The sequence below is a fragment of the Diabrotica virgifera genome, chromosome 10 (assembly GCF_917563875.1).
Source record: "Diabrotica virgifera virgifera chromosome 10, PGI_DIABVI_V3a".
In the NCBI taxonomy this organism is placed as follows: Eukaryota; Metazoa; Arthropoda; class Insecta; order Coleoptera; family Chrysomelidae; genus Diabrotica; species Diabrotica virgifera.
This window is the reverse complement of record NC_065452.1, coordinates 37788361-37803486: the sequence shown is the minus strand read 5'-3', so window position 1 is coordinate 37803486 and position 15126 is coordinate 37788361. Positions and strand designations below refer to the sequence as shown.

Here is a 15126-nt window from a genome sequence, read left to right as displayed (position 1 = left end):
TTTTTTCTTACAAACTGACGATTTATTTTATTTCTTTAAAACCGGTTGAGACATGCCAATGAAATTTGGTGGGTTTTAAGAAGTACTTGTCTAGTTGTTAAGAACATGTCTAGTTGTTAAAGTACCTAACTTTTTTATTATCCAACATAAACGAATTAATCAAAAAATAGAATGTTAAGGAAGCCTGGGGCTATAGATGGGTTTTAATTTCAGTATTTTATAAATGCTAGAATATTCCACAGGATGATGCGAACTTTGAGAAAAAACACAGTTTGATTAGTACACCCGGTATACAATGAAAATTTACCTGTTTAGCAACAATATTAATACAGTGGTATTGCTAAAGAAGCAGGCTATAACATGTTCAAAAAATCACTTAAATCGGCAAACAGGTTTAGGAAATATGAGACATCAAAAATGACTAAATTTCTAAGTGGGCCGATTTCTATGCACGTAAGTTTAGTTTAGAATTATTAATTAATTTAGTTGCTAGTTTAAAAATACAACGGTTTAAAAATTTAGAGAGAGTTTTAAAAATTAAGGTATGTAATAGTTTTGATTTGTCAGAGTTAGGCCAGGGTAATAAGACAAAAATATACCCTGTTCGTGACACTTCAGCAGCCAGAGTACTGAAGCGTTTTTTCGACAGGTAATACCTATAGGAAGGAATTATAACTATTTCCTGCGTAGCATCTGGTGGCCATTTTTATTTATAAACAATTAACTGTCAAAAAATGGCACTTTCCCCTTTTTCTTCAAATCAACGGAAAACAGTGAAATTTTGATTTTTTTTTAGTACAAATATCTTCGAGATTATGTAAAAAGCTTTAAAATGGCGTATTACAAAGTTTGATATACTCATTTATTGTTAATATAATTGCAAAAAAAGGTCGGAATTGCAAAAAAATTATTTTCGGAATAACTGTTGTAAAAATTAGTGTACAGCTTTAAAATTTTTGTCAAATAAGGATTCTTTGGTGCTTAATACGTGATAAAAATTTCAAAGCGATTCATTCAATTGTTTAAATTTTATTCAAATTGTTTATCCCAGAGATCATTTTTTTTTTGCAATAACGAAAGTAAGAAAAAAAATGACGTTAGGAACATTCCACAGGTGTCAAATGAAAGAGCATGAGCTACATTTTCAACATGGTTTAAAAAAGTGAATAAAAAATGCATTTATTATTAATAAATAATTATGCAAAAGTGTCGTCAATTTTTCTTTATAAACTTTTTGAATAACTTTTTCCAAAAAAATTAACTGTTTTACCCTGTTTTAAGTGTACAACTACCAAGTAATGTTATTTATATCATAATTGATAAAAAATTGTAATAAATATATATAATTTCTTATATAACAAAATAAAAAGTTTATAAGGAAAGATTTACGATACTTTTGCATAATTATTTATTACTAATAAATGCATTTTTTGTTCACTTTTTTTAAACCATGTTGAAAATATAGCTCATGCTCTTTCATTTGACACCTGTGGAATGGTTCTAACGTCATTTTTTTCTGACTTACGTTATTGCAAAAAAAATGCTCTCTGGGATAAACAATTTGAATAAAATTTAAACAATTGAATGAATCGCTTTGAAATTTTTTTCACGTATTAAGCACCAAAGAATCCTTATTTGACAAAAATTTTAAAGCTGTACACTAATTTTTACAACAGTTATTGCGAAAATAAATTTTTTTGCAATTCCGACCTTTTTTCGCAATTAGATTAACAATAAATGAGTATATCAAACTTTGTAATACGTCATTTTAAAGCTTTTTCCATAATCTCGAAGATATTTGTACTAAAAAAACCATAAGTTTCTCTGTTTTCCATTGATTTGAAAAAAAGTGAAAAATGTCATTTTTTTGACACTTAATTGTTTATAAATAAAAATGGCCGGCAGATCCTACGCAGGAAATAGTTACAATTTGCTCTTATATGTATTACCTGTCTAAAAAACGCTTCAGTACCCTGGCTGTTCAAGTGTCATGGAAAAAACCTTATTACCCTGGACTAAGTATGGAAATGGTTTATAAGAATATGGAAAAATTAGAAAAGGGCTAAACTTTTCTGATCAAGAAAACGAGGAATTGATTTCCTTGGTGTCCAAATACAAGGACTTCATTGAAAAACCAATGGTGTGTATACCAAAGATAAAAAAACTACACTACACTATATTATACCGTTTACTACTTTATACTATTTTACGGTAGAATTTACAAAAAATAAGAATATAAAAATCAAATTAGATCGTAATAATGCGAGTTATCCTAACGTAATATCAACAGAAGAAATTTAACCTTACTTATTTGTCAATATATGACAGAAGATGGATTTCAATGCATGCTTCAAGTTAAAAATTTTACGTTAAAAAGTTACGTTTTTCAAGTTAAAAGTCTTCATAATGGGTGACTTAAACTTAAGCAAAAATATTTGTTCTAAGTAAGTATTTTTCGTTGGTGGAACGATATTATTTTTTAAGATCGAATTTTCACTTAAGTCACGTTGGTGGAACTGGGCGAGACTGTGTTATATTAGACTCGCTAAAAGAAAAATGATTAATGATACAGTAACAGAAGATAAGGAAACGATCAAAGATGACTTGTATGAACAACTTAAAAGAGCGCTAGGGAGCGTAAATGCCACGTAATTGTCGATGCTAGACATGGAAGTAATGTTCTGGATGTAAAATGCCTCAGTGGAGTAGATGCAGGGCCCCCGATACCATATGTGCAAAGTGTGCAATACACATTTAGGAGCGCCAAAACACAGGGTCAAAAATTGCAAAAAAATTTGCAAAAAAAAACAAAAGACAAAAATTAATTTTAAAATATGTAAAAGTTAAGGGGTTACATAGGTCTTGCGGGTAAAAAATGACTTTTTAAAAAAATTATATCTCGAAAACTAATTTTTTTTTTATTTATAATTTGGAACATGTAAAAGTACAGTACTTAAGGTACTCTCAAAAAAAATTTCAGCCAAAAATATTCATTTTTGTAGAGTTTACTGCAATTTTTCGACAACAGCCCTTTTTTTGCGAGCATAACTAAGTCCAGTCTCATCTGAAATAAAAAAATCAAAAAGTTTCTTGTAGTTTATACCTCTGGCTAGTGAATGAACGAAGGAATTTTTATTAGGTGAAGTTGTTTTTGTTTTATAAAAAAAAACTACTTTAAAAATGGTCATTTTTGAAAAAATGAGAAAAATTGGGGTCAAAAATGTGTTTTAACTTATGTAAAATCTTCAAGTTTCATTTTTTTTAATTCCTTCGTTCATTCACTAGCCAGAGGTATAAACTACAAGAAACTTTTTGATTTTTTGATTTCAGATGAGACTGGACTTAGTTATGCTGCCCACCGCAAAAAAAGGGCTGTTGTCGAAAAATTGCAGTCAACTCTACAAAAATGAATATTTTTGTCTGAAAATTTTTTGAGAGTACCTTAAGTACTATACTTTTACATGTTCCAATTACACTGCGCGTCATAGAAAACGGGCACCCTAAAAAATGGGTCATTTTTGATGTCGCGTATCTCCTTAACCTGTTGTCCGATTTAAGTGATTTTTTGAATATATTATAGTTTTATTCTTTGTGAATATCCTTGTAATAATATTTTTGCTAAACAGGTAAATTTTCATTGTATACCGGGTGTACGAATCAAACTGTGTTTTTTTCTCAAAGTTCGCAACACTCTGTGGAATATTCTAGCCTTTATAAAATACTGAAATGAAATCTTGAGTATAGCCTCAGGTTTTCTGAACATTCTGTTTTTTGATTCATTCTCTTATGTTGGACAATACAAAAGTTATGTACTTTAACAACTAGTCATGTTCTTCATCAGTATAGGTTGTTTGTAAATAAGTGCGACAAACTTTAAGGGGCAATTCTGCATAAAAAAATAATGACCATTTGCTTTATAAACTTATGTCCGCAAATGCTTCGTTTACGAGATACGGGATGTTAAATTTTTTTTACAAACTGACGATTTATTTTATTGCCCTAAAACCGGTTGAGATATGCAAATGAAATTTGGTAGGTTTTAAGAGATAGTTATTGCGAATTTCTTGACTTGCAATCAAGAATTTTATAAAAATAAAATAAAATTTTTATTTTATATTCACTATTGGCGTGCATATGGGTAATATGACCGATCACATTACCCGTATGCACGCCAATAGTGAATATGAAATTCTTAATTGTATGTCAAAAAATGTGCAATAACTACGTCTTAAAACCCACCAAATTTCATTTGCATATTTTAACCGGTTTTAAAGCAATAAATAAATCGTCAATTTGTAAAAAAAATTCAACATCCCGTATCTCGCAAACGAAGCCTTTGCGGACATACGATTATAAAGCCAACTATCATTATTTTTTAATGCACAATTACCCCTTAAAGTTTGTCGCACTTGTTTAGAAACCATCTGTACTGAAAAAGGACATGACTAGTTGTTAAAGTACATAACTTTTGTATTATCCAACTTAAGAGAATGAATCAAAAAACAGAATGTTCAGAAAACCTGAGGCTATAGTCAGGATTTCATTTCAGTATTTTATAAAGGCTAGAATATTCCACAGGGTGTTGCGAACTTTGAGAAAATACAGTTTGATTCGTACACCCGGTATACAATGAAAATTTACCTGTTTAGCAAAAATATTATTACAGAGATATTGACAAAGAACCAGGCTATAACATATTCAAAAAATCACTTAAATCGAACAACAGGTTTAGGAGATACCTGTTTACTGAAATTACCCATTTTTTAGGGTGCCCGTTTTCTATGACGCGCAGTTTATAAATAAAAATAATTTTTAGTTTTCGAGATATAATTTTTTTTAAAAGTTACTTTTTTTTACCCGCAAGACCTATGTAACCCCTTAAGAAATTAAATATGACTAGGCATAAATACACACGAAATTTTATTAGTGTATCATCTAGTTACTGTTCATTCCGAGAATTAAAGTGCTACAATTTATACACTCACCGGCACGAAAAACGGGCAACCCAAAAAATGGGTCATTTCTGATGTCTCGTATCTTCTAACCTTTATAAAATATTGAAATTAAAACCCAACTATAGCCCCAGATTTTCTTAACATTCTGTTTTTTATCCATTCGCTTGTGTTGGATAATAAAAAAGTTAGGGACTTTAACAACTAACCATGTTCTTCATCAATACAGGGTGTTTCTAAATAAGTGCGACAAACTTTAAGGGGTTATTCTGCATGAAAAAATAATGACTGTTTGCTTGATAAACCTATGTCCGCAAATACTTCGTTTCCGAGATACGGGATGTTGAATTTTGTCTTACAAACTGACGATTTATTTATTGCTCTAAAACCGGTTGAGATATGTAAATGAAATTTGGTAGATTTTAAGAGGTAGTTATTCCTCATTTTTTGACATACAATACAATTTATATTCACCATTGGCGTGCATACGGGTCATATTACCCGGTCATATTACCCGCATGCACGCCATATGTTTTTTTAATGGAACACGAACACCCTATATTTTATTTTATATTCGAAATCCTGTTAACTTCTCCATCACAAAAATATAAAAAGTTGTTATGTTATACAGGGTATTTACAAAGTTATAACCAATGTTCTACGAAAATCGAAATAAGTTCAGCTCCCTGTATAAATAAAAATAAGCACAACAGCAATGGCTTATTGGTGCCATATTTTTTGTTGATTGTCAAAATCTATAAAAATGGTTGATATTGCTAATTTTCTTTATATCGAATACATGATGAGTCAACACGCAAGTACATTGTTTTCTCAGTAATTTTAAATAGAACACCTTAATTAATAACTTGCTCTGAAAAATGAAAATATCTCGAAAACTAACAAATTTAGGCATAGGGAATATTATACAAAAATTAAAGTACGGTAATGATACTTTTCGATGGTGATATAAAATACAGGGTGTTCCATTTAAAATTTCTGAGAAAAGAATGTACTTGCGTTTTGACTCACCCTGTATTCGATATAAGGAAAATTAGCAATATCAACCATTTTTATAAATTTTGACAATCAGCAAAAAAATATAGCACCAATAAACCATTGCTGTTGTGCTTATTTTTATTTATACAGGGAGCTGAACTTGTTACGTTTTTCATAAAAAATTGGTTATAACTTTGTAAAAGCCCTATATAACATAACAAACCGTTATATTTTTGTGATGGGAAAGTTAAGAGAATTTCGAATATAAAATAAAATATAGGGTGTTCCATTAAAAAAAAAACAAGTTTGGTTTGCGACTATGTTATCGAACACCCTGTAACATTCTAACTAATTTCGTAATGTAAAGCTGAAAGTCGGCTACAATTCTTGTTATCAACTTTTATTACTATCTACTACTATAACGGATCTACTGAGCTTTATCACACTCATCAATCACTCTGTATATTGAATTTAAATTATTCTAGGACGAAACATTTTTTTATCATTACTTTTTAAACCACAAAAATGTCTGGCAATGATACTTTTTCATATTTCTAATAATGTTTAAAAAGTAATGACAAAATGTATAATTTTTCGTCTTACAGCAATTTTAAATTCGATATGTTTACCTCTACAAATGTGCTGCGCAGTAATGAACGCAACACGTATCAGCAGCCAAATGGCCGGTACGGTGTTCGAGGAAGCATAGGAAATAATATATTAAAGAACCAGTTGTCTTAAAATAATTTTTTTTCCGACGTTGCTAGCTCTTGGTCCATAAGAAATTTAAGGAAAGATGAAAAGTCCAGATGCAAAATTCATTATCAAAAATAATAAATAAGAATTTAAATCTGAAAACTTTTCGTGGAACTACTTTCTGGTAACATTCTTAATCTCTGACTTTTACAACTTATAAGACAAGAGACGACGAATAAAGAAGGCGAAAAGTGAAGGAAAGGGACATGGATAGTTACATGAGCATGTCTGTGAACAGGATTAATTTTGGAATGAAAAAACATGAAAATAATTGAAAAAATCGACTCCATATAAGGATAAGACCAGAGAATTAAAAATTCTGAAAATTCAGGAAGTTAAAAAAAATTATATAACGGAAGATTAATACAACACAAATATTTACATGATATCAAATTCTGAAAATTCAGCTGAGACGAAGTTAAAAAAATTATATAAAGGAAGATTAATACAAAACAAATACTTACATGATATCAAATCGAAGCCTCTTTTATCATCAGGGACCATTTTGATTTGACAAGTAAGTAGATTCACCCTAGTCGGTGGTTTACTTTCGTCTGCGTGACATATTTCTAAATATCCTTCAGCTTGTACCCTACACTTCCGTTTTTGCCACACTCGCCTCATTTTCCCTTCTGATTTTTTAAGTAAATGGCCTGTTCTGGTAACCCCATGGTGTTTATCTCCTTGAAGCTGGTGTAAAGAGTACCCCGCTGCGCCCTTATCTACTTGAGGACCAACCTAGAAAATTTAGATAATTAGATAGGTACATGCTTTTTTGAACGGTCTAGGGTCTACATGAAGGGTCTAGCCGGTTAAGATAGTGAAAAATGCTCCCAGCGATATTCCAAAATCAAAAATAACATAATGTGCTACATCAGAAAGTATTCGACCAAGAAAATTTTTAATGTACCCCACCCAAAAGCTCAAAAAAATTAAAATGTATTTTTTCGTTTTTTGGCGATGTCTTTGGTTCTAATCATCGTACAAACTTTTTTCTTTCATTTTGTAGGCATTTTTATTTCTTACATGTTTTTTTGCAATATTTTTGGCGAGAAATTCAAATTTTGTAACGCTTTTAAAATTTTTAAGATGAGGGAAAATTCTCTCATCTTCTGATCGTATTGGCACCCGCATGGCTTATAATTTTTAAAAACCTCGGGGGTTGTTACCAGAGAGGTTTCCTCCTGTTGTCAATCTGGTGGTATGTAGAACGATATTTATTGCCGGTTTATGTATTATTAGATTGAGAACTTAGTTTGTTTCTTAGCAGATGTCGCTACAACACCCGAGCCTTTTCGTTCGTTGCAATCCGGGACGGCACGCGTCGAAGTATCCTAGTTCAGTCAGAGAGAGAGGATATATGTGTCTACTGATGAAGGGTAAAAAAGCTCTGAAACCGGTATAGACTCTTCCTGCACTCTCTGATTGAACTAGAATATAATGCTGCTGCATTTTCGGATTTCAACGAAATTGAAAATGTTTATACATTTTTAATGTAAAAAAAAAGATTCTACGATGATTAGAACCAAAAATAACGTTAAAATACGAAAAACACGTTTTTAATTTTTTTAGAGGTTATCTTTACGTCTAGGGGTCTAAAATTTTTTTTGGTTGAGTACTCTTTGACGTAGAACATGGTATTTTTATTTTTGGAATATAGCTGGGGGCATTTTTCACTATCTTAACCGGCTAGCAGTGTTTCCCAACCTTTTTTTGGGCCGTGTCCCCCGTTAGCCTTTCTAAAATTCTTATGCAGCCCCCCCATGTAACATATATGAATATTTAATATTAAAAAATTTAATTGTTCATATATTTTTCTATATTAATTTATTATTTTAATTTAGTGAGATTCTTGTACCTGATGCTTGCTGCACAGAGATTTCATATTAGGTTAACCAATTTGGTTAGCTTCAGTCTCAAGTTTTGACGTTTTTTTTATATCCAGCCGATTTATTTTTTTTACCAGAAAATCATTTACAGCACTTATTTCACATTCAGCTAAATATGAAGATGGAAATAGTATCAATAATAGCTTTCTTGTACATTTGGTTGAATTTGGATATTTATTTTTGTTTCCTCACTTTTTTATTAAACAAACTTTTACCTGACTCATTATTTTGCAATTCTGTGAGTTCTTCTTGATACTACACAGTTGATATATCAGGCAAATCCTCTAATATTGGCTGCATCATAGAAGTTTAAAATCAATTTGTTTTATATCAAAAACTCTTTCTTTTAAATCAGCCGATAGAATATTTAGACGATTGGCAATAACAAGTAAAGCGGTAAGAGTTAATACTTCACATTTTTTGAGTTAATGGAACTGTTCAAACTTTTTCAAAAAGTATAAAACCGAGTGACAAATCTTTTCAAGCATCTTGCAGAAACTTGAAGAGACGCTCACATTTGGCATTAGTTTTAATAGTATTAACACATTTTATTACTGAAGGCAGTACTTCATTTAGAAGACTCGAGATGTTTCATCTCTACCAAGTTTTCCGTATGGATAACACAATGCACAATAATTTCTGGATTCGCATCTTTCATCAATGTTAAGCAGCCATTTTTCTTGCCCATTATATTAGGAGCACCGTCTGCAGTACAATATGTTATATTTTTTAAACTAAAAGAGGGTAGTTCCCTGGGTTGACTGTATACCATGTAGTTAAAAAACTCTAAACATGAAGTAAAACTCCACAAGGAAGAACTTCCTGTAGTTGGCTGTATACCATTGATTACAAATGAAATTTAATAAAAAATTTTCTTCTTGGTAAAAGGTATATTAGTTTAAAAAGCCCTAAAGGACTACAAACATATGAACAAACCGTTTTCGCTCTGTAACAAGAGCACATCAGTGTTACAAGAACATGGTGAGCCAACCAAAAAATACAAAGGTCAAAGCCTTTAAAAAAAAAACAAACAAAAGTCTTATATAAATGAAACCATCGAAAAATCCAAAGGATGGATAAAATTCCTAAGGATACGGCCCTAGGGCAACATATGACTCCCACACGTTGTAAGTGGGTCAAAAGGTAACTAGGTCATTCTGTTATAAGAGGTGGCAGCCTAGGGCCGTATCCTTAGGAATTTTATCCATCCTTTGGATTTTTCGATGTTTTCATTTATACAGGGTGTTTCATTAATAATTGTTCATATAGTAACTGGAGAAACCTTAGCACAAAATACGAAGATTTAACCTAAAACACTTAAATAAAATGTGGTTCCTTACTGAGTTACAGGGCGTTTTATCTAGAAATTTAAAAACTATTTTTGCTCAGCATTTTAAAACTGTTCTACGTATAATTTTCATACTTGGCAGGAAGTATAGATACTGTACAAACTACTAAATTATGTTAAACAAACGTTTATGGCTATTACCAGAGGCGTACGACGGGGGAAAGTGAATGGTTGACCCTTTCCAAATTCTACGCCACTGGCGAAATTGCTATTTTAGTTCAATTTTTAAATTGTCCAATACTTTCTATGAAAATAATATACTCTTCATTTGTAACGATAAAGCCATTAGTTTTCGAGATATTTGAAGTTAAAAATGAAACGACACGGTTATTTTGACCAGAGTATTGTGTCGCTTCATTTTTAATTTCAAATATCTCGAAAACTAATCATTTTATCGTTACGAATGAAGAGTATATTATTTACATAAAAAGTATTGCAAAATCAAAAAATTACACTAAAATAGCAATTTCGTCAGTGGCGTAGAATTTGGGAAGGGTCAACCAGCCACTATCCCCTGTTGTACGCCTCTGGTAGTAGCTAGAAACGTTTATTTATCTTAATTTAGTAGGGTGTACAGTACCTACACGTTCTGCCAAGTATGGTAAGGATAAGCCAAATAATTTTAAAGTACTGGTTACAAATAATTTTTAAATTCTAATCATATGAATCATATCATAAATTAATCAAAATAACTGTGCCGTTTCATATTTAACTTCAAATATCTCGAAAACTAATGACTTTATCGTTACCGATGAAGAGTATATTATTTACGTAGAAAGTATTGTAGAATCTAAAAATGGCACTAAAATAATAATTCCTCCAGTGGCGTAGAATTTGAGAAGGGTCAACCATTCACCATCCCCTGTCGTACGCCTATGGTAGTAGCTGGAAACGTTTGTTTATCACAATTTAGTAAAGTGTCTAGTAGTCACACATTCTGCCAAGTATAAAAAGGATACGTCGGATAGTTTTAAAATGCTGAGCAAAAATAATTTTTAAATTTTTAGATAAAACACCCTGTAACTCAGTAAGGAACCACATTTTATTTAAGTGTTTTAGGTTAGATCTTCGTATCTTGTGCTAAGGTTTCTCCAGTTACTATATGGACAATTATTAATGAAACACCCTGTATAAGACTTTTGTCTGTTTTTTGAAAGGATTTGACCTTTGTATTTTTTGGTTGGCTCACCATGTTCTTGTAACACTGATGATGCTCTTGTTACAGAGCGAAAACGTTTTGTTCATATGTTTGTAGCCCTTTAGGGCTTTTTAAACTAATATACCTTTTACCAAGAAGAAAATTTTTTATTAAATTTCACATGAAGTAAAACCACTTCTATGTAAAAGGTATATTTACTAAAATTTTAAAAATCCCAATGGATTAAATAAAATAGGTTCATTCAGAACGTTTTCGGACCTATCAGTCCATCATCAGTGAATTCATATATACTTGCAACTAGCCCCAGAACCAAACAATGGTTGTACTTAAAAATCAATCTACATTATAGTGTTATGTATTTGGAAAGGCTAAACGCCGATGTTACAAGAATACCTTCAGGAACATGGTGATACTCTCCTAGAGTACTCCTACTCTCTTAAAGTATCACCATGTTCCTGAAGTTATTCTTGTAACATCGGCGTTTAGCCTTTCCAAATACATAATACTATAATATAGATTGATTTTTAAGTTCCACCATTGTTTGGTTCTGGGGCTAGTTAGCAAGTATATATGAATTCACTGATGATGGACTGATAGGTCCGAAAACGTTCTGAATGAACCTATTTTATTTAATCCATTGGGATTTTTAAAATTTTAGTAAATATACCTTTTACATAGAAGTGGTTTTACTTCATGTTTAGAGTTTACATATTATATTTTTTTATTGGTACATATATCATTGACATCAAGCAGTTTTTTTAGCTTATTATATATCTTTGAATTTAGTGGCGCTTTCTAGTTTTTTACAGAACAACAATTTTTCAACAAACTGCCCTTTATTTATCAGTATATCTTACGAAGTTACTTATACTGCCTCACTGTGTCTTTAAGTTGATCCACGCCATTTTCACTGACAAATTTCTTGTTTTCTTCTTTTCAACAAGTTGTTTTTCAATATCTTCACTCATTTCGTCTACTTTTCTGCTAACAGTATGGTTACTGAGTTGCACAGCTTTTAGATATTTGTCATATTTTTCAAGAACTGTTAAGAAATGCTGCTATTGATGGTGTTATTAAATTCTCTCCTATAGTATGAGTTTTTCCTGTTTATGCGATTAATAAAGATATTGGATATCTATCCTCAAGAACACGATTATTAGATGAAGTATGAGTAGTACATAGAGACTTTAATGTTGTTCTCTTTTCAAAATTTTAAGTTTAGTTGAGGCGTCAAAGACAACTTTGAACTATACGAAATATACCAGGATCCAGATATCATAACATTCATTAAAATAGGACGGCTGCGTTGGATGGGACATGTAGAAAGAATGGAAGAAGGCGAAATACCAAACACAATATTCAAACAGATGCCAGTAGGAAAAAGAACAAGAGGAAGACCGAAGCTGAGATATTTAGAACAAATAGAAAATGATATAAAAACCTTAAAAATAAAAAACTGGAGAAAAAAAGCACGAAACAGATCAGAGTGGAGAAGAATCCTGGAACAGGCCAAGACCCAGAAAGGGCTGTCGAGCCAATGATGATGATGATGATGAGGCGTCAAAGAAGGCGTGAAATTTTAGTATAGCGAAATTATACCTAATAATTATTAGGTTTGTTCTAGCATCAGTTTCAAACGGTTTGAAACCATCAGCGAATAGCGGACGTAGAGGGGATAGCACTGGTGACTGTATTATGTTCTCTCACTGACCAACTGTTTGCTGACGGTTTCTGACTAGTTTGATTGTTTGCTAGAACAAACCTATTATTTACCGCATTGTTTAAGAATTTGCTTTTTTAGTTTCTGGTACCGAAACCTAGAATTGCATTTAAATGGCCAGCAGCGAAAGGATTTAACTCGTGTTGAATCCATTTTCGAATTGCCCAGCTTAACAATCAAATTTCGTTGGGAAACACTGGGCTAGACCCTTTGTAGCGTTTGGAGCTAAATTTACCTCTTTTTCGATACTAGGGGTTGATTTTATCAAATTTCTAAGATCACATAGTTTTCTCTTTTCATCATCTTGAGCTTGTCTAATTTTTTGTAACCTAATACTTAAATCTGCTACATAATTACCGAAATGTTCTATTGTCTTCAGTCCATCTTGAAAATAACTAAAAACAAAGGTATTACTTTTATAATTTTTACACCAAAGAATGTTTACTTACTTAGTTTGAGCATGATAATATTCCACCAGACTTTGAAGGAGGTCTATACCCTTTTTTGTTTTAATTTCATTATATTTAATTAGGTACTGCAAAAAAGAAACAACTTTTTAATTTCCTCCTCGCACTTTCTAATCTTTTTATATATAACTTTTTATAGATAATGAGTCCCGGGCCTATCCAGCAGATGGCGACTCTAATGAATTTTTCATTTCACATTTCGGTAATCCTAACCTTCAAAAGATCTAGGATCAGGGCCTATTTTACCACTAGGCCCGTGAGGCACCTGCCTCGGGCCCGCATTTTAATGGGGCCAGAAAATATCACCAAAAAATTTTCTATTGCAATAACAAAATAAATTTTCCAAATTCTTTCATTTTATGAACAGGAATGATAAATGATATAACAATAAGAGTTTTAAAAGGACATGAAAATTTTAAAATAAACAGTTTTTCTCAACTATCTATACGAAAAGATGCTTATAATTCTGTAAACGATATTTTTAACATATTGTTCACAGACAATGTGAAACAGTAGACTTGAAAACTATGACCGAATATGAGAACAATATCGATAATTAATGATTTAGTGGAAGAAGTGACACATTTTAAAGAACTTTATAGCACATCTAAGATCATTATTTAGCTGTTATCAGAGAAGCATTGTGGGAGACTATGGTAGAAATGGGAGTACCTGGAAAACTGGTACGATTAGCAGAAGTGAGCACGGAGAACGCTTCCGCACGAATCAGAATTGGCAGCACCACGTCGGAGGAATTCCTCATTGACACCGGGCTTAGACAAGGAGGTCCTCTCGCCCCCCTGCTGTTTAACTTCGCACTGGAACATGCAGTAAGAAAAGCTCAGCCACAACTGACAAACGGATTTGCCGTCCAAGGATCAAAAATACTATTGGCCTTTGCGGATGACGTGGACACAATTGCACAATCCACCAGAGATGCAAAAGAAGTTTTCACCCTATTCGAGAACGGAGCCAAGGAAGTTGGTCTTAAGGTCAAGAGGACAAGACCAAGTACATGGTGGTTACGAAGAACCCAAGACCAAGGGTTAGACAAAACGTAACAATTAATGAATACAACTTTGAAGTCGTCAAAGAATTTAAGTACCTGGGAGCAATCATAACATCTGAAAATAACTAGGAAAAGGACGTGGCAGCCAGGACCATTGCAGGAAAAAGGGCATATTACTCATTAAGGACCCTACTTAAATCAAAAATACTCTCAATACCAGCAAAAATAAGAGTATATAAGACAATAATTCGTCCCACAATAACGTATGGAAGCGAAACATGGACTCTGAACCAGCGGGAAACGACAAAATTATTGGTACTAGAAAGAAAGACACTGCGGACTATCTATGGGCCTTGCAGAGAAGAGACTACAGGACAATGGAGAAGAAGACTCAATGATGAACTCCAGACAATATATGGAGATGAAAACATAGTACGCTACATTAAAGCGAACCGAATACGATGGGTGGGTCACGTGCTAAGATCGAGTGACGAAAGACTTCTGAACGCCACATTCTGGGAAAGGCCCGATGGCAAAAGGTCAGTTGGTCGACCAAGAAAGAGATGGAAAGACGCAGTAGCCAGTGACCTACGCAAAATGGGAACAATGGAGGGAAATAGTAAACGTGGCCAAGACTCACATAGAGTTGTAGAGCCAAATGATGTGATGTGATAAGATCATTATTAAATTATATTTAGGGACCTGAAAATTTAGGGAAAATTTATATTTAGGGACCTGAGCAGACCAGAACAGTAAATAAAATAATAATAAAACAATAAAAAAATACCCTCCACACTGAACAATGGCTCAAAAATGTTACCGGGACTCTG

General features: G+C 32.3%; 1 protein-coding gene across 21 annotated transcripts in view; it reads right to left on the bottom strand.

The window, feature by feature from the left end:
* LOC114328741 (arfGAP with SH3 domain, ANK repeat and PH domain-containing protein) overlaps window positions 1-15126 on the bottom strand; it is a 415375-nt gene that overhangs the window by 103191 nt on the left and 297058 nt on the right. For all 21 annotated transcript variants that reach the window (XM_050663451.1, XM_050663458.1, XM_050663453.1 and 18 more), the window contains exons 4-6: window positions 13270-13355; window positions 13056-13215; window positions 7169-7442 (exon numbers count right to left, since the gene is read on the bottom strand). In XM_050663451.1, coding sequence (XP_050519408.1) covers window positions 7169-7442; window positions 13056-13215; window positions 13270-13355 — 520 coding nt within the window. The remainder of the gene's footprint in view (window positions 1-7168; window positions 7443-13055; window positions 13216-13269; window positions 13356-15126) is intronic.